Source organism: Seriola lalandi, unplaced genomic scaffold (assembly GCF_002814215.2).
Source record: "Seriola lalandi dorsalis isolate HSWRI2012SDOR001 ecotype SW California unplaced genomic scaffold, Sedor1 jcf7180002053060, whole genome shotgun sequence".
NCBI classification, from domain to species: Eukaryota; Metazoa; Chordata; class Actinopteri; order Carangiformes; family Carangidae; genus Seriola; species Seriola lalandi.
Genome location: NW_019523613.1, coordinates 85,162 through 109,893, shown reverse-complemented (window position 1 = coordinate 109,893; position 24,732 = coordinate 85,162). Strand labels below are relative to the sequence as shown.

At 38.0% G+C, this 24,732-nt stretch overlaps 4 protein-coding genes across 4 annotated transcripts; 2 read left to right on the top strand and 2 right to left on the bottom strand.

Moving 5' to 3' along the window:
• Nucleotides 1-72: 72 nt before the first annotated feature.
• LOC111650917 (prostate-associated microseminoprotein-like) lies at nt 73-1,803 on the bottom strand. The gene is made up of 4 exons (XM_023400852.2): nt 1,600-1,803; nt 1,407-1,517; nt 595-703; nt 73-514 (listed from the first exon to the last, which is right to left on the bottom strand). Exons 2-4 carry the CDS (start codon nt 1,513-1,515, stop codon nt 337-339), a joined length of 396 nt encoding a protein of 131 aa, XP_023256620.1. The 5' UTR covers nt 1,516-1,517; nt 1,600-1,803; the 3' UTR covers nt 73-336.
• An 8,520-nt stretch (nt 1,804-10,323) lies between these two features.
• On the bottom strand, nt 10,324-13,324 carry LOC111650906 (uncharacterized). The gene is made up of 4 exons (XM_023400842.2): nt 12,839-13,324; nt 11,578-11,632; nt 11,279-11,393; nt 10,324-11,146 (listed from the first exon to the last, which is right to left on the bottom strand). Exons 1-4 carry the CDS (start codon nt 13,130-13,132, stop codon nt 11,005-11,007), a joined length of 606 nt encoding a protein of 201 aa, XP_023256610.1. The 5' UTR covers nt 13,133-13,324; the 3' UTR covers nt 10,324-11,004.
• Nucleotides 13,325-14,196: 872 nt separating this feature from the next.
• LOC111650903 (uncharacterized) lies at nt 14,197-16,763 on the top strand. The gene is made up of 4 exons (XM_023400838.2): nt 14,197-14,804; nt 15,175-15,229; nt 15,734-15,851; nt 16,013-16,763. Exons 1-4 carry the CDS (start codon nt 14,364-14,366, stop codon nt 16,044-16,046), a joined length of 648 nt encoding a protein of 215 aa, XP_023256606.1. The 5' UTR covers nt 14,197-14,363; the 3' UTR covers nt 16,047-16,763.
• Nucleotides 16,764-18,348: 1,585 nt separating this feature from the next.
• Nucleotides 18,349-22,483, top strand: them4 (thioesterase superfamily member 4). The gene is made up of 7 exons (XM_023400843.2): nt 18,349-18,404; nt 18,666-18,786; nt 19,495-19,684; nt 20,236-20,398; nt 20,659-20,769; nt 21,482-21,606; nt 21,745-22,483. Exons 1-7 carry the CDS (start codon nt 18,385-18,387, stop codon nt 21,789-21,791), a joined length of 777 nt encoding a protein of 258 aa, XP_023256611.1. The 5' UTR covers nt 18,349-18,384; the 3' UTR covers nt 21,792-22,483.
• Nucleotides 22,484-24,732: the final 2,249 nt, after the last annotated feature.

Genomic DNA, 24,732 nt, shown 5'->3' with positions numbered 1-24,732 from the left:
TTTATTAGTAAATATATTGATATTTCATTTTTAAATAGTATAATGATAAGTAACACGTGACAAAACAAGAAATTGGACATAGGCCTATAGTTTTTACTGAATCATAAAACATCAACCAGAAATAAACCAGCCATTCAGACAAGCTCATCAACAACAAACATCAACAACACAATTGAAAAGTATGAAATGATAATCCAGTTTGGTTAAGTCTCTCTCAAATTTCATAATAAAATAAAACTTGTGACCTTTATTTATGGAATTCAAACTAAACATCACACATTTCTTTATTGCTGTTTTTTTTTTTGTTTTTATTTATTTCTTTATTTTTACGTTAATTCAAAATAGAGGATCATTGTCAGATTTCCATGGTTGGCCTGCAGCTGGTCTGAGATGGCCTCGTCCCCAGAGACATGGTAGTTTATGATTGGCTCTCATCACTGCAACACTAGTGCAAGAGTCATCAGGTTTACGGATGATCTCACACCAGTCCGGATAGTCCACAGGTTTAGATCCACTGTAGGGAAGATTAGAGTTGGATCAGAACATATGTTGAATACTTTTTTGACTGTACTGAAGTTGTGAAAACAAACTCACTGGTCACAGCATCCTACTCCGAAAGGCTCCATGCAGACACACTGGTAGCAGTCACTGGTGATCCAGCTCTCTCCTATCCCGTAAACGTGTCCCATGTGTTCACAGCTCCCTGAAAATGCAAAACATCAGTTACTGTGACATGTACAGTGGTGCTAGAAGTACCCCGAGCCTTTACCCAGATAGACGTAAAAATACTACAATGTAAAATATACTGCATTACGAATAAAAGTCCCGCATTCAAAAGTAGCATTTAAATATATGATTATGATTATTATTATTATTAACTTTATTTGTACAGATGCAGCCCAATGTGCATTACAAAACAGGATTAAAAACAATGTGAAGCCAAAAAAAACAAAAAATAAATAGCTAAATAAAATAATGATCGATAACAATATTATAAAACAAAAACAACATCTTTAAAACCAACAGGAAAAATTGGTGTAAATTTGCAGCTGGTCGAGGTGGAGTCTGTTTGAACTACTTGTTGGGTAATTTATTCAACATACTGTGCATCATATTCCATGAACTCATTATAAGTTTTGGATGAAACATTTGAATCTGGAGAAAAACCAGGAACTAGAGCCACCAAATAAACAAAGTGAGTAGTACAATATTCTTCCCTGAAATGTAGTAAAGTAGAAGTATAAAGTAGCATAAAGTATAAGCATACATACCTCAAAATAGCACTTAAGTATAGTAAATGTTCTTACACAACTTACTCTCTAGTACTAGACATGTACAAGCACACATGTACACACACACACACACACACACACACACACAGACACACACATACACGCACAATGTACCTTTGGTGTTGAAGAAGCACTCCCCACTGTTATACACGGAAAAACATGGCACACTGCCACTCAGGACCAAGAGTAAAACCAAGAGTACTCCTCCTGCTGTGTTTGCCATTTCTGAAAAAAAATCTGATTAAATGTACATGTTAAAATAGAAACTATAATAACGAGTAGAGAGAAAAGCCAGGTTGTGTCTTACCTGATTTGAACTTTCCACTATATCATATAGAAATCCTCTGTTGCTGTATTTCTGTCAGTGCTTCACTTTCTGCGTCTCTTGCTTGCATTCACCCTCTTGTTGTTCTTCTCTGTTCCCTCTTGTCCCTCTTTGGCTCTCTGTGCCTCCTCTCCAGTGCCACCCTTGAACTGACGCACTTTCTCCCTGTGCTCTCAGATATTTATACTGCAGCAGCTCGTCTTTATCGCCGCACTCATTTCTACTTTCTTCGTTGCTTTTTGTCCACCCCCTCCCTCTCATTAATTGCTATTTTATATCTGCACACACACAAACATACTAACACACACAAGCATTATTATTGAAACGTCTGTCATGCCCTCTTGTACTGCTCCACAGAAATTGCCCCTGAGTATACAGTGTGCACCCTTTCAGATAACATTTGTTTCAGAGGGTGCCATTTGACCCTATCACTAAATCCACTATCACCATCTACAGGACAACCAGCCAGAGGCCTATTGTTACACACAGGAGGTGCATGTGTGTTTACAAATATGAACCTTTGACCCCAGCTCTGCATCCAGATGCATGTAAACGTATTTTACTGTGGCATTGGAAGAAAATAATGTTCTGAAGCATATCTGGTTTTTCGTTGTTAGAATCAGATATTCATTCTACTGTGTTCAAATTGAGATGCTTAATTCAATTTCATGTCGTATTGTTAATGAACAATCATGCAAATTACAAGATTTTAAATACGGTTTAACATGATTCAGTGAACTTTCATTTTCCTATTAGGAGTCTCTTTGACGTGATGTGTTTTTACTCATTTTTTGTGTGTTTTTTTTCCTCTGCAGGGGAGGAGACGTGATATTTGGGGGCTTTTTATGTGAGTGGTTTTTTTTCTTCTTTTTGTGAGTGTAGGAGGATGGGATTCATTTTCTTTGTGCTGGGGTTTGTTTGGATAAACCATCTTGAGTCCTCAGATAACATGCATGTCACACAAACACACACACAAATTTGTTTGTCACTTTTGCAGAGATTTGACTGCCTAGAGGCTCAAAACTTAACCTATCCTCAGTGAATGTACAATTCATGTTTGCTCACACTGGACGTATTTGCAATGACAACAAACTAGGGACATAACTTTTATCTGAAATTAAACAACTATCAGGTTTAAAATCAGTCCTTAAACTGGTACTCAGATGTGACTACAAGTCACACACCCGGGGTCACACACCCAGACGCCCTCTAGTGCTGCAGCATACACATTGTTTTCCGATGCTCTTGTTAAGATGTATTCACAATTTCAATAGATTGCCTCAGATGGCTACTGTCCACCCTGACCTGTCTACCCAGTTTGCAATAACTCAATGTAAAATCACTTTTATGTATGGTAAATTCAATAGTTAGAACAATTATTAATAAATATATTGATATTTAATGTTTATATAGTATGATAAGTAACACGTGTGACAAAAAAAGAAATTACAAATATAGTTTTTACTGAAACACAAAACAACAACCAGAAATAAACCAGCCATTCAGTCAAGTGTATCAATAACAAACATCAACGATTGAAAAGTATGAAATGAAACATACAAACTGAAGTAACAGATAATTCCTGTGGCAGGTTTGTTGTAAAATCCAGCCTGGTTTAGTCTATCACAAATTTCATAGTACAATAAAACTTGTGGCTTTTATTTATTGAATTCAAAGATTCAAAGTAAAAATCATACATTTCTATATTGCTTTTTTTCTTTATGTTAATTGCACAGCTCAAAATAGAGGATCCTTGTCAGATTTCCATGGTTGGCCTGCAGCTGGTCTGAGACGGCCTCGTCCCCAGAGACACAGTAGTTTCAGTCCTTAGGAAACTTTCTACCCAGTTTCCTAACTGATGTCAGAACAGTTTTGGTGCCAAAAATGGTATATACATTTTTGAATACTGAGGCATCTGAATACTGATATTCATATTAGAAAATGAATGTCATTCTGTGATTCACATTTGTTGGCTGCATTTTCATAACATGCATTCTTACACAATAACTAATTTGATTACAAGGCAAATTATTTCTCACATGATTGCCATTCATTTTCCAGCCAGTGCTCCCAGAGGCTTGTGCATGTTAAGATGTAACTTATATCACAATTCATTTAAAAATAGACAATTACATAATAAAATATCATGACTGGGAGGGAGGAAGTTTCATTAGCCAAAAGTCAAAAGGATGTTCCCTCTATGTAAAATCAATTAATTAAGATATAAAAATAGTAACTGAAGGTTGGCGCTCACTATGTCTGATGCAATGGGCCATTATTCAGGAATGTGGAGACAGTAATGAATCACTGCAGATGTTAACATGCCATCAGGCTTTATTCCTGGATTCAGAAAAAGTCATTATTTGCACATTCCTACTGGATAAGAAGCAAAACAGGTTTGTCGAATTTAGCTGTAGAATGAAACAACTGTAGAAAGAATGAAAAAGAGGGAGTGATAGAACTGACTTCTCCCTGCTCCATCAACAGGTTTGACCGTGTTATGGTTTTATGATGTCACAAACCTGTATGGTGCCAATAACAATGATTGTTTGCTCATGGAGCAGGATATACTTGCATGCTTAGATCCCGTTGTGAAAAAAAGTGGTGTCGTTGTGTGTGTGTGTGTGTGTGTGTGTGTGTGTGTGTGTGTGTGTGTGTGTGTGTGTGAATACATCATTGTTAATGTTTTCTTTTTCTGACTGTATCTCTAATCCAAGCCCTACCACACATGCACTGTATGTGTACACTTTCTTATGAGAGATTATATAACAATATAATCATAACCATTTATACAAAGTTTACTGTTCAAAACCATTTACCTGGACATCTGACTGTGTAGGTCTGTTTTGCAGTGGTGCAGCAAAAGGATCAGAAGTCAATGCCAGACTCTGTAGGAATATGTCTGATATTTAGTTGACATCATAAAGCACAAGAACAACCGAATATCAAACATATCACACAGCCTCTAGCCAGTCAGCAAGTCGGAGCCTGAGCAGACTTGAAAAGCCTGTAGCAGACAAGAGAAACAATGCAGTGAGAAAAAAGAAGGGAGTGACAGATATATTCTGGAAACAGAAATGACCTGCACAACCCGTTCAACACAGGAGATACAACAGAGGAAAGGCCTTGGGGGGGGGGGAGTCAGTAACACAGAGTCAAAGATCACCTATAAGTGGCTCGATTTGCTTCAGGAAACATGGGGATGATGGGAAACAGTGAACAGCAAAGACAAGAGGAGGAGAGGTGAGATTCACATGACGAAACACTTCGGTCTCTCAGCAGATCCAACATCACATGCAAGCACAAATACAAAGATACTTACCAACTGTCTTCGTCCACACATGGTGCCGCGTGTCCCATCAGTACAATAGCTGGTAAACAAGAGGTTAAAGTTAAAAAATGGGATTACTTGGAGTGTGTGTGAAATGATTCACAACTAACTGTTAAATGTGTGTGCAAGCTATGACCTGTGTGTGTGAGCAATTCCTCAGTGGGACAGCATTTATATATGCAACCCTGTGAGTTTGGGGGGACCACCTACACACACTCTTTTAGTGACACACACACAAACACACCACACACACACACAACACACAACACACAACCCACACTCACACTGAGTATGCACCATGTAATTAGAGGTATATTGATCAACTGCTGTGGCCTGCAGCCTTTCCTCCCCACATTAGCCTGATCAATAGATGTGATGTTCATCCTGCTGTGAGCTCCCTCTCTCTCTCTCTCTCACTCTCTCTCTCTCTCTCTCTCTCTCTCACACACACACACACACACCATACATGACGGCAGATGCAGAGTCAAATAACTTTGAGTTATTGCCTGTAGGGAGGGCAAACGTGAACACATGACGGTCACTTCACTAAGTCACTAGTTGTATCCTGTTGCTACAATATTCCCTGTAAAAATGAAAGTATATCAAATGATGTATATGTCAAACAATTTATTTTAAGAGATGTATGTTTGTATTAAACATAGCTATGGCAAATGCATTTTAATAATGATGCTTTTTGACAATTTTTTCAGTTAAAGAAAAGTAACAAAGGGACTGAAGTAGCAGAGAGTAGCAACAAAACCAGGTAGATAAAATATATAACAATGAATTCTATTCTGTGTCAGCATTAGTCCATTTAATTTTCCTTCACAATACCCAAATCACTATTAAGAGCATCCACATGTGTGAGTATCACAACTGCATTCTCTCTATCTAGGCAAGTCTGGATCATTTATCTGCCACTATTCAGCCAACTTATTGAAATATTATAAAATCTCTAAATGATAATATTAAGAGACAGAAGTAAAAGTTATAGCTTTACTTCAACCAGTCACAGTATAAAAGGCTGCTTACACAGTAATGCATCAATAGTAATAATACAATAACACTGACAATGGTTGTTGCTGCCTAATGAGTACTTTTATTTTTGATACTTGAAGTACATTTTTCTGCTAATACTTCTGTACTTTGAAGTAAGATTTTTGAATGCAGGGCTTAGAGTGTTTAAGTATTAAGATGACCTCCACAGTCAAGGTGACCTCTGCTTGTCGGAATGACTGGTGATGTCACTACATCTGTGTCTTCAGTGGGGGAGTGTGGGTACTCTAACATGTGCTGAGTGCACATCATGTGTCAGATATGATCGTCCATGATGAACGCAACACTTTCACCTGTGGGTGAGTGAGGATTTTTCTTTTTAATCAGCGAGAAGCAGGTGTGGAATAGTTGGAGCTGATAAGAAATACATTGTGAGAATGAGAATTTATGATTCATAGAAAGATCCGGTACTTGACTGTGTCAGATATATCGCTGTTATGTCGAGTTTTCATTTACAAACATCAAACGACGTCATCAGTGAGAAACAACATCCTATTTTTTTAACACAAAGGTACATTACACATATTGTTTTAAATCTCATCAGATTAGATGTTGCATTTGGTGGACAACAGCCCTTGTTTATGACATCAGTCAGACTGACTGTCCCCCCTCTGCTGTCTCTGTATCCTCTCCTGGTACGACGCTGACCTTGTGAGCCTATTGGAGCGGAATGATAACCCTCTGATTGCCTAATTGTGAGCCTGGGGGGAGTATTTTAATCTCTCACAGATGGACAGCAGCGTGAGGCAAAGTGCGAGATGGCAGTATACAATATAAAGCAAAATGATTAAAAATGAACTATATGTGGTTTAAACCTATTGTTGTCTTGCGTGACCAAGTAGTATTGTTTTTTTACAGTCTAATAATTCACTCCTAAGTCATTAGTCATCGCCTCCACAAAAAGTGAAAAAACTCATTTACCTCTGATTTAGTCAGGGATTAAAGTTATTATGCTTCCCTGCCACATATTAAGGGTTCAAAGATGAAACAAAGATCAAAACTTAAAAAAAATCTTTGAACAAGTAAAAGTTAGTTTCATTTTCCATGCAGATTCATCAGTAAAGTTTTACTGATGTATTCTGACACCCAACTGCTGTAAGGCTGCAGCATTAAAACATCCAATTATACAAAACATCAATATTTAATTTTGCAATTTAAAAAAAGAGAACAAAATCCAAATAGAGCCAAATTGCTAATTTTCACATGTGCTGAATTCAGGGAACATACACATTCAAATGAAAAAACTAAATTTTGAATCTCAACTTTATCGTTTCTGTGACCAAAGAAAAAGCTTGTACTATTGATAAAAGCAGACTAATAAAACAACAAACTTTTCCCTGGAAGTTAAGATTACATCAGGATAAAATGATCATGCATACAAATAGGCATTTTATCAACACAGAAAAAAATAAAATGTAATTTTTAATTACAAAGCAGATCATGCAGTCTAATAACTAGGTACAGTCATGAGCAATATGTCCATAATGATGCCTGTGCAGTTGCTTAAATAACTATAATATAATAGGGTGCCCCATGGCTTTATGGTGGCGACCATAAACCTGCAATGTCCCTAGTTTGACTCCAGCTGGGGGTTTTTGTTGCATGTCATTCCTTTTCTCTCTCCCTTCATTTCCTGCAATATCTCTACAGTCAAAAACTCTAATAAGCCATAAAAATGCCCTGAAAATACCTACAAACAAATATTACATAATAAACTTGGAACCTTACAGCGAGTAGACCAAATAACAGAAACAGCTGTTCAGTCTAATGCAATATAATACCGAAGTCCTACAATGATCATTACCTTTGTGAACACTAAATTGTTTAATTTTTATCTTTTTCATCTCCAAGTAAAAGTATTCAAAGCTGCTGTGCTAATATTATTCCTTACATTGAAATGTGTGTTCTGACACGTGCCTTTCAAAGTGTACTGGGAGGTAAACACTGTTCTGCAGTGTTAGTAGGTTAAGATACTACACACACATAAAACATGTAGGCATAACATTTTATTGAAAATTCACACTCCAGTAGAAAGAATGACGCTCTGTACTCAGCCAGAACACAAACTGCACAGCCAGAGCTTCACCAGGATAACAGAGTGAAGTTATAGGTAGTGACAGACCAAGGCTTTGGGTTCTCTGATTGGTCAGTTTCCCTCCCTCTCTCTCTCTCTCTCTCTCTCTCTCTGTCTCACACACACACACACACACACACACACACACACACACACACACACACACACACACACACACACCCTGAGGCAGGGTCACTAAGAAACAGAGCGACAGACAAGGTTAACAACGATTATTCAATACCTATACTGTGTTTTCAGCATTGGAGGTAGAGGGGTTATCTAACAGAGAAAAAAACTTGATGAAAACTAAAGGCCAAAAGGTAACGTAATGTACTGCAGAAAGAAAAGATCAGTGGCAAAGGAAACAGAGGAGGATTTTGTCCATCTCTTTTATTCATATTTCCTATTTACATGCAGTCAAATAGGTGGCTTATCTGCGAATGGTGTTAGGAATGATGTATTTCATCATACAGCTATGATGAATACATCATGTGGTTTGTCAACATTTATCTGTCTACTTTCTTCTGATCTCACAGTCTGCATTAATCATTACCAGGATACAGGTTAGTAGGTATGTATTTTACAGCCATGCCTTTATTAAGCCTCACACCCTGACTATTGTGTGCAGTGTTGTACTGTATATTGAGCATTCTGACATACTGATGTGAGTGATTGAGCAACAGACAACATGAAGCCGAGCAGGTGGCGGAGGAAAAGCTGGAAGGTTTGTCTCCTTCAGGTTCATTTGCAGTGGGAACCTGCAGGTCCTCCCAGATCACATCACTCCTCTGTTTTTCCCGCCAGCCCTACTCAAAAATGTGTCTTCATTCCTCTTCAGTTTACCATCCCGAAGGTGTGTCTGTGTCTAAGTTCATACACACTACCCACCAAACACATAACCTTCATCCTGTTCGGTCACATTCTTTCTCTCAGTTGCCAGTTTATTACTTACACCCACCTTAAAGCAATCCAGTATAATACAACAGCCCTGCAGGAAGTCCAACCATGATATATATCCTATAATGTTACATTTTCAGGAGCCTATAGAAAGGTGTTGATTGAACTGAATGCTCATTTAGAGGGCTGCAGTTTGATGTCATTCCGAGTGGCATTTCTAATATTTAGTAGATCGCTTGACATAAATGGGGTGAACACAATATTAGAAACACCTCTCAGTTTAACACAATTCAACAGCACCACAAATTACAGCCTCGAAAAATACAGTCCCTTCCTAACGCTGGACACAGAAGTCTTTAAAGTTCTCAGAAAAAGTACATTTGAATACTTTCATGACAACTACTTAAACTCTCCTCTGCACAGATATTACACAAAATATCACAGGAAACCATCACTGAAAGCTTGAGATCAGGTTATATTTCTGGAGATCTACTCTGCTGTTTTGATATAAATTACTTTTTTGGTATTTTTTCTGTATTTTAATGAAATGTTATTAAGAAGGGCCTTGGTCAGGGAGGTGACTAAGGGCCCAACGATCACTATAACAGAGCTTCAAAAGTCCTCTTCAGAGATGGGAGAACCTGCTGATAGGACAACCATCTCAGCAGTACTCAATCAGGCCTTCATGGTAGCGTGGCCAGATGGAAACCACTTTGATAGCTCTAGGAAAATAAACTGACAACTCTTGAAAGGACCTACCAGGAAGAATGAGCTGCTCAGACAGAGGAGTACAAAGTTTGTAGAGACTCACCCATGATGACTCAAAGCTGTAAATGCTGCCAGAGAGGCTTCTACAAAGTACAGAATTAATAGTCTGAATGCTTTTGTAAAATTTAAGAATTTGATTCTTAATAAATTTGCGCAAACTTTTTCATGGATTACTGAATGTAGATTGATGGGCAAAATGACAATTTTATCAATTTACAACTAAATCTACAACACATTAAAGTGTGCAAAAACTGTAACAGTCCCACTTTGACCATCTGCAACATTAAAATGCTGTTTACACATTAACATGTATGTATTTGTTTTATTTATTACATTTAGCTGATAATACTTCTGTGCTTTTACTTAATGGAATATATTTTAAGTCATAGTATTTCTACTTGTACATAAGTAAAGGATTTAATTACTTCTTCCACCACTGTTGGTATGAAAAGGTGTGTAGAGGACTTTGCACTTACATGACAGAAATATTGTCAAAAGTAATCGCCCTCTATTGCTTTACAGCTCCAGAACCATAGCTGATCAAATGTAAGAGCGATAAATGATCATTAATGACAATCTATTTTACTGGAATTTTTTTTTATTCAACTTGAACTTAAAGTGAGTACATTATTGCCAGGATACTGTATAGAATATTTTTTTTTAAAACAGTCAGTTCATAGCTGTGTACTTATTTTCTTTGTGCCATAAATCCAAACTGACCAGTAGACAGACATTGTTGCTGTTGAGTGAGTGACCGAGCGACAGACAACACGAAGCCGAGCAAGTGGCGGAGGAAAACCTGGAAGGTTTGTCTCCTTCAGGTTCATTTGCAGTGGGAACCTGCAGGTCCTCCCAGCTCACATCACTCCTCTGTTTTGCCGCCAGCGATTTCCTACATTGGCTTTCAGTTACCACAAACATGAGTGAACTATTCTTTAGCCTAGCCACCACAAAGTATTTATTTATTACAAAGCATTTTACACCTTCGCACACACACAGACACACACATATACACACACAACAAACACAAGAACATGTGCCCTACTCCAAAATGTGTCTTCATTCCTCTTCAGTTTGTTGCATAAAAATAAGGAGTATTCGTTCACATCCCAGTAGGTGAGTAGAGTCCTGCTTTAGGCTCTTCACCACTGTCTCACGTGTCATCAACCCAGTAAAGCTAAATGCTGCAATCTGGATGCAATGTATCGAAAACTTTGTTTCTTTTAGAGATGAAGTGTTGTACAGCACACGTTGTTATTCCTCATCTCTTCTTAGGGGCCTCTGCTTTTGCCTCCTCTTGTTTAGGGGCCTCTGCTTTTGCCTCCTCTTGTTTAGGAGCCTCTGCCTTTACCTCTTCTTGTTTAGGGGCCTCTGCCTTTGGTTGCTCATTGCCACACAACTTGCTTTAAGAGAAAGTTCAACAATAGAAAATGTAGTGAATGCATAGAAATCATTGTAGAAGTTTGAGTGCACACTGAAGATATATATGTATATTTATATTTTTAAATTAAGGTCCAGTAAAGTAGTAACCATACCTTGCTGTGTCTGATCCTCTTTTCAAAAAGTCACATACTGGGTTCCGTGTTGCTAGTTGCTGTTTCAGATTTTCTACTTCCTTTTTCCAGGTGGCCGTCTCCTTATCGGTTTCAGCTTTATTATCATATGACAGGAGACATTTAAGGTGTTTTACAAATTAAAAGCAAGGTTAGACAAAGAGAAATACATTAAAATGCATCTGAAGAAAAAAAGGAGAAAGCTGCTTTGGCTCATCTCTCAGTTAATGAATACACAACACCTTTGGACACTGCGGCCACTACAGTAAGCCTTCACTTACCTTTGAAATTATTGAATTCTGTCTCTGCAGATGCCAGTTCATCTCTTGCAGTCTTCTGCAATTGGTAAAAGAATATCTCAGCAACCCAAACCTGAGTTTGTAAGAGAAATTTTCTCTACATAGACCAACATGGATGCTAGTTGTAGGATCCTGTAAATACACATCTTCAACTTAAACAACTTCTTTCTGACTTCCACGGTAAATATTTGAACACTACAGTCATCAGATTAATTGCATCTGTACACAACACAGTTTTCATGCATGTCTCAGTATTATGTTATCAAGTATAAGTCACTCCTTAAATACTTCCTCCTTTGACATGTCTTCCCTTTATTTGGTTGTAGATTATCTCTCAAACTTTTTCCCTTTCACATTATCCTATTTTCTGTGTCCTAAAAGGTTCTTTTTAGGGTGATGTGTTCCTCAGATGTTCTGAGGAGCACTGAGGAATCACCTCGCTCCATTGTGAAACCACTAGACTTTGTATAGTGAGCTCATAAAAGGCAGTAAATATGTAAAAATGATACATATGTAAATGCACACTGATTCTCTATGAAAACCACATAGAGCCACAGGGCCAAGACATTTCTGAATGCGCTCTACTCATCCTCCACAGTTTGAGTGTTGGCAGTCCTCTGGGTACTTGACACCACACCAGAGAAATTTTTGATGATGCAAATTTCCATGCATTAATTGCTATTTCAAAACAGCATAACAAAAAAACAAAACGCTTTACTGCTAGCCTATGACCCTATTAAGGCTAAGGATGTTCATTTACATAATTCAAACAATAAATGCAATAGTTTACAGATTGTGTATGTAGGAATGGGTTCAGTATTGTTGCAGTATAGAGGTGCCACTATGCCTGTTTTCAGTCCCTGCTCTGACAGTGTAAGACATGCTAATTATTCCTAAACCAGGTTAAACCGGTTATGTGTGTGTGTTTTTTACTTGTCCATATGCTACACTTGACATGATTCAAGTCAAATCAGTTGTTCAACACAAAGAGACTGATTAAGAAAGGGTATTATTCCAATAGTTATGAATAGCTATAGTAATAAAAAGATGTAATAAATAATAATTTTGCTTTCGGTTCTTATGTTGAACCCTTTCCTCCTCGCCTGGCCTCAAGTTCAAGTTCCTTACATTTAGTTTTAATTGCCTACAAGGTCACACAAACCTGTGTCTCCGTGTAAACTAGATCAAGCATGATTGCACATGGGACCAGCATCGATACCCTCATCTTTCACTCTGTCCTCACCTGGCCTCCCTCACAGACGTCTGCATCACCCTTCGTCTTCTCCGCTTTGGCCTGGAGCACGTTCACTTCTTCCTCCAGCGTTTTCTGGCCATTCTCGGTCTCATACAACAGTTTCTGCATCTCCGACTGTTCCTTCTCAAACTCCCCCAGCATGTCATAGGTCACCCGCAGCTTGATATCCAGAAACCTCATCCGTCTATCTTCTCTGCTCTCTTCCTTTTTCCGTATCTTGATGAACCCGAGCAAAGCGACACTCACGATGACTGTCGCAGGTAGCAGCACTTGAACTTTCATTTTTTTTTTTCTGGAGTTGTGACTCTTCTATGTGTGTGAAGGGTGGCTTTACTTCCTCCTACAAGATGCTTCTTTAACTTCCATGTAGAATTCCGAGTCAAAACCTCTCAGCCTGGTCGCCCTGGTTACACCTCTCTGCGTTTCCTGGATCACCTCTAATCAATCAGACACGCTGCCCGACTCACCTGTGCCTCTGGATTGGATATTCATTAATGTGTTGGGCATGAGCTGTGTAGCCTTGCCCCTTTCTGTCACGAGAAACACGCCCTCTTCCTTCATGGCTGCCAAAAAGAGACTGGCCCTGCTGAACACCTGTTACTCCTACAGTATGTGCTCATCATCCATGTGATTTTAATACCTTATGCTTATAACTGAGTCAAAGTTGACTGTAGGTGAACAGGTGTGTCTATGTTTTGTTTCTCTCTCTCTCTCTCTCTCTCTGTGTGTGTGTGTGTGTGTGTGTGTGTGTGTGTGTAGAATAAATAATTCATTTATTCTAACTTATATAAGTAAATTTCTAAGCAGTCTGATATTCCTTTTTAAAAGTCATCTCAGATAATAGTGGCAGTACTGTAAAAAAAAAAAAAAACTGGTATTAGCAACAAAATGTACCTAAAGTATCACAAGTAAAAGGCTTTATTATATTATTATATATTTTCTATTAAGAATTGATGCATTCACATGTAAGCAGCATGTTAATGTTGTTGTTGGCTAGTTTGTAAAGGTGGGCAGTTTAATCTGTAACAGTGCATGATTTTGATGATGATAATTGTTGTTTGTATGTAAAATTTTAACGTTAACCTAGCTGTCAATTCAATGTAGTACAGTAAAAATTACTCTAATTTCCTCCTATAAATGTAGTGAAGTATAGGCAATACAAGCAAAAAAACGGCAAAGGTCAAAGTGGGCCTACATCAAAACTGCACTTAATACCTGCAGTAGGCCACTTGAATGAATGTAAAGAAACAGGTTGGAGCAGGAGGTTTTTTTTTTTTTAGAGGTTTTAAGTTTGTTTGGTATTCAGCCTCAAGTGAATTCTTATTACTTAGCACTATTTTTAATCTGATGTTAAACGACATTCAACGGAAGCAACACGATCACCATGCCAACACATTCAAGCCGCTTCTACAGGTGCGTGTCTGCCAGAAACAGACTGTCACAGGAGGAAATTATGTAGATCGTCACGCCCATCTTGTTGAGCAGGTAGAGCAGGTTAACAAACACAATACCCATGGTTACACCGGGGCAGGGAGCTGTAGGAGACGCGCGTGAGCGGTGGGTGGAGAGAAGATACCCGGAATGTACGACAAGTGATCGGCAGCAGTTTCCACCAACTGGCCCCTCGTTGATCCAGTCTTTTATTGTCTCGACCAAGATGAAGCTCGCGGTTGTTTTACTGTGCCTGAGCGTGGCTGTGATGGTTGGAATGGTTTTCCAATCCGTGCGCCAGGAGCTGCACCTGCGCCACTTGAAAACCCGCATGGTGCTGGACTCGGTGGACGTCAAGAGGAAGGAGGGAGCCATCGTCGATGCGAAAAATAAAATACAGGGGATGAAGACAACACTAGACTCTGTCAACTCCAAGATGGATCAGCTGAAAAAGAAGAAAGTAGACGCTGAAACATCAACACAAGAGCATGATAAAACTCTTCAGGCCTGTAACTCAGAGAAGGTAAGGGACACACACATACAGCTTTCTTAACAGATTCTGGGAGAGATGGTCATGATAACTTCAGGTTTTGACTAGTGCTTTGCATCCTTCATTGCACACACAGACACACACACACATTTACTTAGCATACACTTCAGCATGAGCTACTTTCATAACATTATTTACAGGAAAGTCAAGAAATCATTTTTCAGGATGCACATGATGTCTAATATTGACTGTGTGAACTTGGAAAGACAGGATCAGCTTGTTCCGCAGTATCCTGTTACATCCAAATGTTTCATTTATGTTTCTTCTGAACCTGCTTTTTTTTCTACTCATGCATTAATTTGCCTTAATTGCTGACAAATATTTTCTCCTGTTCCCTTATTAGGAAGAGGTTGAGAAAAAGAAGGCAAGTGTGACAGAGGACCTGACTAAACTCAAAGGTAAGCAAGCCTTTTGTTTCAGCCCTGGGAAGGTAGGTAGGTAGGTAAGTAGGTAGGTAGGAAGGTGGTAAAGTGTGCTTTTCTATACTAATGCCAGCCAATCCAAAACTGAGAGAGAAAGAGAATGACATTAACTCTAAAGTGTCTCTACACATCTTAATGGCCATTTAAAAGACAGGGGATGAGCTGGCGAGATCTGTCAGTCTTGCACCATCTACACAGAACCCAGACACCAGGAATGCTGAGATAACTGTCTTGTTTTCAATTTAAATTTTTACAATGAGAAACCAGTGGAACTAGATGTGATAACAGTATCCCGTTTCAGTCACTGATCTGCATATTGCTTATCCTAGCTGATTTAAATCTGAGCTCAGCTAAAGTACCAGCAGCCATTCACATGTTTGCACCTTAATATTCAGCAAAGCCTATATTTGGACATTGTCATTTTGTACACTCTCTGGTGTAACATTTGGTTCTCTCTGTTGTTCTCTGTAATTTCCCTAGCTGACCACGAAGCTGCTAAAAAGAAGGCAGAGGAGGACATTCAGAGCTTGAAACAAGAGATTCTGGATAGAGACAAAGCTATATGTTCCTTTGTAGATACGACGAAGGAGGAAGCACGGTAAGATATTTGCAACTTCAAGAATAACAGTGTGACTTGTATCCAATTACAGAGCAGTTCTATTTAACAGAGTCGTGGCTGTAAAAGTAAAGCCATAAAGCAGCCTTATCACATAAGGACTTTGCACTTTGAAATAACACTTCTTCTTCTTAATTTCGCAGGAAGCTGTGTGGACTCACTGTCGCTAAAAAATAAAGTCAACTAAGAAACATTCAACATTGACTGAGAACTTAAAAAAAGAAGAAGCATGCTATACATGCAAGGATACAATTTTACTATCACTGATGTGATTATAGATCTGCTTGTTTCTTAAGAGAATGTTTGATCTATATTGATTTATAAAAACTGTCTGTACATCCATTCAAAGGACAAATAGACATAGGGACTGGGGAAATATGATGAAATGTTGTTTTTTTGGGTTTTTTTTTTACAGGATTGCATTGGTGGGTTGGATCTTGTGTGGCTTTCTATCTCTGTAAAAAACTTTGACACATACTTGTGATTACAGCCTTCACAGATCAACTTAGATGTTATGCAAAGTCATTACCAAAAACAGCCTCCACTGATTGAACCAGTGAAGCTATGTTGTGTAGTACCTGTGTATGTTCTGGTGCCCGGCTCCTGATGAAACTGTGTCTACCAGCAACCCGGAAAACAACATGATCACTGGTCTTGTGTGGCATCATTTGTTGACAAAACATACCACGTTTGGTGGAACAGTAAATTTATGCTTCATGGAAATATCACATGGTGTCACATATTGGGAGTGAGATAAATGTCAGTTGAATAAATATTCACTTATACTAAATAGTAGCTGACATGCAGATTAACATGTCATATTTCCAAATATTATATTTCTCAAAAAGCCACAGTAATCTAAAATTACACAATAAAATCTTACCTGGCTGACAAGCTGTCTGGTGTTATCTCTGGTCTGTTTGTACTGCAGGGCCGTAACCAACTGAACTCAAACACAAAATTAATGTGCACAAATGGATGACACATTATATTTTTCTGTCTGTCATATATTCATCTCTTATTTGATAGGTTATTGAAACAAAACAGTTCAATGACCTGTTCTCTACCCCCACCTAGTGCCCATCAAAGGCTTAACTGACAGTCTCCTTGCAATTTTCCATCTCATTAGCAGACTGAAGTACTTAGTATGCATACCTTAGTTCTCTTTTCCTTCAGTGCCTTTTCAGCTAATCTATAAACCTTAAGTTTTGGAGACTCAGTTCAGCCAGTCTGTCTGAGCTCACAAAAGCTGGCCTCCAGCATGTTACAAAATGAGTTAATAAGTAATTACTATTCTGAAAAGTTATGTTACAGAGGTGCAGTTTTGAGGGCAAAGGTTCAGACAGAATTAGTTTAACCATAAAGGAAAAGGTGTTGCTTCTGATGAACAACAAACAGACATTTGGTTGAATCAACTTCAATCCTAAAAAAGGCAATGCACTGGGCTCAACAGGTTAAGAGGTCAGTTAAAAAACAAAATGTGTGGCTTTGTCTTCGACATTCATATTCAATTTGAGAAAAGAAGAATAGTTTCTTAAATTACTTTTTTAACTGTCAAGAACTGGTGTTCCTACAAGCACACTGAGTGATCACTTCTTATATGGGAAGGATCACATTTAGAGAAAACAAATGTTTATAAATTTTGGTAAGATTGTTAGTAACTGAAATCTCTGTATGGCTGTACAAATAAAAATAATAAAATAAAAACAATTATTGTAGTAGATACCCAGAGGGTATTCATTTATTTTGGGACCCCTTCTGAAACTGTCTGCTAAAATGGTTGTTCATCCTTCTGTCCCATTCTTGTGAATGCAATATCTTGAGGGAATTTCTTCAAATTTGGCATGAACGCTTACTTGGGCTCAGGGATGAATTGATCCCATTTTGGTGGTCTAGGGTTAAGGTCACTGTGACCTACCAAAACACTTTTGGCTACAACTCAAGAATTTACACACTGATTAACTGCAGTTGGACTGGTTGGCAGAGGCATACAACTGCAAGGTGGTAATTCTAGTGTGCTAATGGTAACAGACATTTCTCTATACCAAGTTCACATAGAATTCCCATTTTAAACAACTCACTTCTCTTTACCAGCATCAGTTAACTGCTAATCTCACATCCAAAATGCAAACAAAAGACTTGATACACATCTCAGGATCAATAACATTGACAACATTTATCTCCATACAAGAAAACTGTCTCTCATAACCAACACAATGACCTAAGCACCTGAATGGATTGAGCTACATGAAACGGTGGAAATAAAGATATTTTTTTTATAACTAATGGTTAAAAACCATTAATTAAATTAACAAACTTTATAAATACTAAATAGTAACGTGTTTCCATGTCCGTGCCCATATTGTTAATAAAGTTTTTCAAAAATAATGTTGGTTGCCAATGGGAACCGGTTGTTACGGGAAAACGCCAATCACAATGCGAGGTCTAAAGCACGTGATCCAAATGACGCAATAGCTGGTATCCCTCATGCCGGAAGTTGACAAGGGCTGGTCTGATGACACATGAAAGTCACCGGTAAAACTACAACAGTGTATTACAGCCATGGATGTATTATAAGACCTTACAACGGGGCGTGATTTTAAACATGCTTACGGTGTATTATATCGCATCCCAGTGTTTACCGCGGCGTTAGTGGTTTGTTACGGTTCAAGCTAACTTAAGCTAGCAAGCCCTTTCGACAGTGTTTTGCTGCCGTTCCGTAACACATCACTTATAAGTTCTGACAGAGTGAGTGTCTGTACAAGCTTTTACATTTAACCTCATCCTTTGAAACAGAGTACAGATGGCAAGGAGCCTCGGTAGGCTACTCAAAGGCTTTCAGAGCCTCACTTCTCTCCCAGCCATGAGGGCTCAACGTAGCCATCCGTCTGCCTGCGTGCCATGCAGGACCACGGTGGTAGGTAGAATGAAGTGCTGTGATGAGTGATTGAAATGACTGGTCAGATATTTGGGAATGGGGTTTGACCGTGTGAACTCAGTGTTTTTACTCTCCTTGCTGGCCTTCCAGGTGTTTCTCAGTTTTAATAATGTGACTGTCTTTTTCCACAGCAGAGTAGAGTTAGAAATGTCCAGCAATGAAATAGACTAAAATAGCTTGACCAAGATGATAGATTTTATAGCCTCTGACTGCAGGAGTGATTCAGAGCTGTAGCAATTAGTCAATAATTCGATCAGCTAATTAATCAATTTCCTAAGCAAAGAATGTGAGAAAATTTTATATTTCTTCTCAATGTGTGTGATTTGATGTGTTTCTTCATCAGGCATGATAGATAGACATCTCTAATGTATGCCTACAACATGAGGGGGAAGAATTTTTAAAAACACATTTTAATATCTCTGTTTTTGGTAGAATGAAATACCTGGCAAACCAAGGTATTTCATCACATTGATCACACTGATGATTGTAGTGCTATAAAGCAGTCCAGGATTTTGATTTACAGTTTTGCCCCAAATGGCTTAATACAACCTTAGACTTTGAAGGGATAGAAACCTCAAATGGTATGATGGAAGACAATCTTCTACTGTCTTTATATATTGTCATATTGAGCTACATAATTCTCTTACATGTCCTGTCTAACATTTTATGCATTTCTCTGTTGGGTAGGCACTGCCATCACTCTTTTCCTTCAAGCCCCGGGACTTCAGCCTGCCTAACTCCTCGTGGAGCTCAGAAATGATGCGGTTGTATGACCATTACAACAGCCAGTGTGAGGTAGAGGCAGAAAGAGGAGAGACACGGGGAGGGCCTTGGCAGAGACTGCCAAGCTACAATCGCTCACTCAAGTATGCTACAGGTAAAGGTGCACACTGTTACTGTGATGTTTGTCTTGTTTGTTTTATTGAAGAAATGGAGAAAGCATAGTAATGGGACTTTTTAGTAATAATCAAGGGGTCAAGCTTATCCATCTAAACTGTGTCGCATTTTAACTTGATATATAGTGTGTGTTTGTATTTAAACCACCATTAAGTTGGGAATAGAAATGTGCTAATACAGACATGTCAGTAATAAATAAAATAATATATAATTTTAAAACTATGTTAACAAAAGTATATTTTTTATCCTGATATATCATTAGATTAATTGTCTCTCACCTTGTTGGTACAAAGAGAAGAATATATACTGTATGTACACTGGTTTGACTTGTTAATCTCAGATTGTGACTTGTTTTTGTGGTGGGGAACATTTTGATCCTGAAACACTGTACACTTTTAGTATACAATAAGAAACATTAAATCTTAAAATAGGAATATTTTTGATACCCTATTGCACCTGCATTTATTATATATTTATTTCCTGGGCTGCTCTTTTAGCTGCTGACTGTTCACTTATGTATTTTTCCATCAGGAGGAGTGTATCTGAGTAAGATTATCCAGTCAAGAGCTCGTCTTTTTACCCGCAACATCAGAGAACCAGGGGCAGCATTTGAGTATGTTCTGTTTGTTAACAAAGAGGAGCAGAGGTGTGTGTGCATTTTCCAGGCTGGACACCTACTGGAGGGGCCGCCAGGGTGAGCAAACTCTTTCTGTGGTGTATAAATGGCTGTGCTTCCACTTTACTGTACTCCATACTGAAAACAACCCAGAAATAGTACAGTAATAGAATATACATTTTCACATTTTAGTCCATCTATACAATCAGCTTTCTAATAAATGCAAAATGCCAAAAAATAAATAAATACATTCAAAAAGTTTTAAAACTTCAAACTTCTCACAACTACACTTTTAAACTTTAGATTTGAGGTCTAATAGATGTTGTGTGTGTTTCCAGACATGTCCACGGGGGGGCAATAGCCACTATGATTGATAATGTGACAGGAACTCATGCTACTGTGCTCTCTGGACCTGTTATGACTGCCAATCTCAACATCAACTACCGCAGGTACAAGAAGAATATATTTTTATCAATAAACAACAATCTGTTCATTCTATAAATACTAAAATTTGTAAATATATAGTAAAATAAAAAATGTAAATAGATAATTTGTGCATTTAGTCATGTATGTAACCCAAAAGAATAAATGTTTGTATCTCTGTTTAAATGTTCTCCAAAATGTGAAATACCGTACTCAACATTCTAGTTTACAGTTTAGCTTTCTGTGTGTATAGGTCTGTGTTGTCTCATTTGTTTATGCGGAACACATTGAGCCACATGCAGGAATATGACAAGCGCTGTTTAGGTGCTGCATGTGCAGTACAGTAGAAAAGACACAGGTGTTAGCTGGAGTTGGTGTAGTTTACACTGACACTGAATGAAGTCACATAGATGATTTCAATGTGCAAAGTAAATATTCAGTTCAGTGAACTTTGTAGTAGTAACAACAGTGTTTGCCTCACAATGTCGTGTCAAATGCTCTGGTTCACTCACTGTCATAAGCCATGGATCATTTGACATTTGCTTTGGGCCATTTGGGTTCAACATTCGAAGACTATGAAGTGCTCTCCTTAACCCAGATTTCAAAATAGTAATCTTAATGATAATAATAATAATAGTGATGCCCCTAGGTGCATTAGCACAAACTCACATCTTCATACTGTATGATGATTATCATTCATGGTCAGTTTTCTCTAACAAACACTTGTCTTGTCTCAAGCCCCGTCCCACTGGGAAGTACGGTGTTGATTGAATCCTCTCTGGATACAAAAGAAGGCAGAAAAACCTTTATTTCATGTAAAGTTACCAGCACCGATGGCTCCAAACTGCACACAGAAGCAACAGGTGAAGTACATTTTTCTTACACACAACTTGTCTGATGGTACATGTCTGTGAAAGCACCCAGTTTGTCACATATCTGCTCTTCGACTTAATCGTAACTGTCCTGATTTTGGTTTTTTTTTCTTCATGCTTCTATTGCAGCACTGTTCCTGTCAATTAATGTCAGCCATCTACTACGGGGAGGGTGACACTACCACACCAACCAAGCACCTACCCAAACACTGTCAGCAAGCTGAGGCCTCTGTGTGTGTGTGTCTGTGTGCCTGTGGGCTTGTTTCACTATGTTTTAGGGGTTCAACAACCGGGAGGCCACTATACTGGTGGGGTCCGACAGCTTTGTGGGGACCAAAATGCAGGACCTCACAAGTTTAAATGGCTGTTCGAGGATTTAGGCTTTCGGTTGTGATGGCTGAGGTTAGGCTAAGGGGCTAGAGAATGCATTATGGAATGACCCCACAAAGATAGCTGTACAAGGATGTGTGTGTGCGAATGTGTGAGCGTATCATTTGTTTGCAGTATTTTTGGGAGTGTACACTTATGTGCCAGGGGATTTAAGAGATAACTTCTCTAACTTCTCTCACTTTTAATCTTATCCTGGTAGTCATGCATATCTCAGTATTTTATTACTAACAAACAGATTCTTGAAGTACCGTTATTTGACTACCTCTGCTTAGTGTAACACATCAACAGTACATATATGAACATTATTTATTAAACAAAATGTTAAGGGTTATTTATTGTAACTTTGCAACGGTATTGATGGTTTTGTGTAACATTGGGGCTTTTTGAGAGTGAGATAATTGCCCAAAATGTACTGTACGTGAATACTTTGTTTCCTCCATTAAAGCCTTACCTAAGAGTATTATATAAATTATACAAACCATGTGTTTGTTTGTTTGTCAACAAGTTAGATTTGCAGCAGTTTGGTTAATATAGTGAGGCTTTTATTTATAAACCTTCCAACAAAAAGGAAATACTTGAATTAGGATGGAAAACTGAAAACTAACACTACTGGTCAAATGTTTTAGTGCACCGCCATAGGTTTCTTTTATTGAAATGTCATCAGTTCAGTGAATAACCTTAAATGGCACAAAGATAAGCAGTAAATTGCCCAATGTAAAAAAGAATTCAGAATTTTTATCACTTTCAGAATCCATGAAAGTTCAAGCAAACAATTCCTACAGGTGCCCAAATTTACACCACTTACAAGACCTGTGTCTGTACAAGTGTTGGAACAAACTTTTACTGCACCCTTTGGTGAATTATTAGGACAACACTGTACTGCAGGAAGTAGTTCTGTGTATTGCCATCAGAATGGATTAGAAAAAGGCAAGTAAGAAAAGATGACAGATTGGTCTGTTAGAGGTTCATCCTGCAGCAAGAACCCAAAACAGTAGAAGAACTAGACGATGGCACCATGGAGCTGGTTTGGGATGAACTGGGCAGAAGGTGAAAGCAAAGCAAACTACAAGTGCAACATATTTGTCGGAACTTTTACAACAGTGTTAGAGTGAACTTTCTGAACAATGTTTAATTTCCGTTATAGGAATTATGTTACAAGTGTGTTCAGCTGCTGAATTGAAAGATCAAAATTCAATTTAGGATTTAAGATTCCACGATTCCTTTTTTTTTTTTTTTTTTGGACATTACATTATGTAAATTTCAGTAAAAGCTGGCAAAATTGAAGTGTTCTAAATTTTTGATGAGTATTGTAAGTTTTTAAAATATTGTACATACACCATGTCGAAAATGTCAATGTTTAATTGACAGATACCAATATTGTTAAAATACTGATAAAAGTCAAGATTTTGTACATAAATGGAATTTCATTAATTTGCTCAAGGAAAGCAGAATGTGATGTGCTGCTTTTTGTCCCTCTGTAATTTATGGAGGATACTTGAAGGATATATGTATTTTATATTTCAAAGTTTTTGCTGTCATTTTGATAGATTAATGCAGTCAAGGAGAAGTGAGTTTTTTTTACATTGCAGTGCCAATTTGCATATTTTAGTTTAAATCTTATATTGGTTATATTTAAATAGTAGGTGTAGATTTGCACGCAATGGGAATATCATAATTTACAATGTGTTTCAGAACCAAATCATCATCAGGAGATCATCATGATAGTGTTTGTAATCTTGTCCATTGGCTAGTTTGTTTCACTCAGTCGGACACCTGTGAACATGTTTCATGTATTCCACAGTATGCCATAATAAGTAACATTGTCCACATCACAGAGATCTGTACTGCTCTGGCAGCTACTGCACACCATGCAGCTTTAAAAGCATGCCTGTCGCCCTGAGCATATAGAGCACGATTTTGGGCTATACACATACTGTACTGACTATAGGTCTGAATGTGCCCTAGTCCAATTAACCTACCAACATTGTCTCTTGTTGTCATAACACTAATAATATCATACATACAACAATATAACAATAATAAGAAAACACAAACCTCTGATTTAAACTGTCACTCAGCTCTCGAACAAAAGTTAAATGACCTTAGAGAGGAAATATGTGAGTTTAAGACATTATTTCATTCTTCAAATTGAACAACAAAATGTATGTGTTTTATTATGTCACAATGCTACCCACTCAGCCAGGAACACCCAGGCTTTAATATATCTTTGTCATTAAAAGCTGGGATCCTGTTTTTATTTTTGATGAAATCTACTCTTGTATTTCTTAACAGTTCTTTTTTGTATTTTTTTTTTTTTTTTGTAAATTAAATTAATTAACTAAATGGCCAATAAGTGCTGAATGATTGCTGAAATTAATGTGACAGTTTCAGTCTGACAGTTTAAATATAGAAAAGTGCTGTTTATCAGTTGCTGCCGAGTGACTTTTTGTGAGTAAATTGTTGGTTACTAATATACAAACCCAGCATGCATTTAACTTCACTTCTCACACAGTTTGGTCTGATGTGTGGTTTTTCAGTGCATGGGCTCATCACAGCATAGGCCTGGTGGTCTTCTGAGGGCCCCTCACACTTTAACCTCAGAAAAAGGCAGATGGAAAGCTGCCTTAGTTTCTAAAAACTTTTTGGTGTGTGTGTGTTTGTTGAGTGATGGATGCAGGACAAATGAACACCAGCAGTTATTTTTTTTCTTTTCCCTGAAGTGTCATG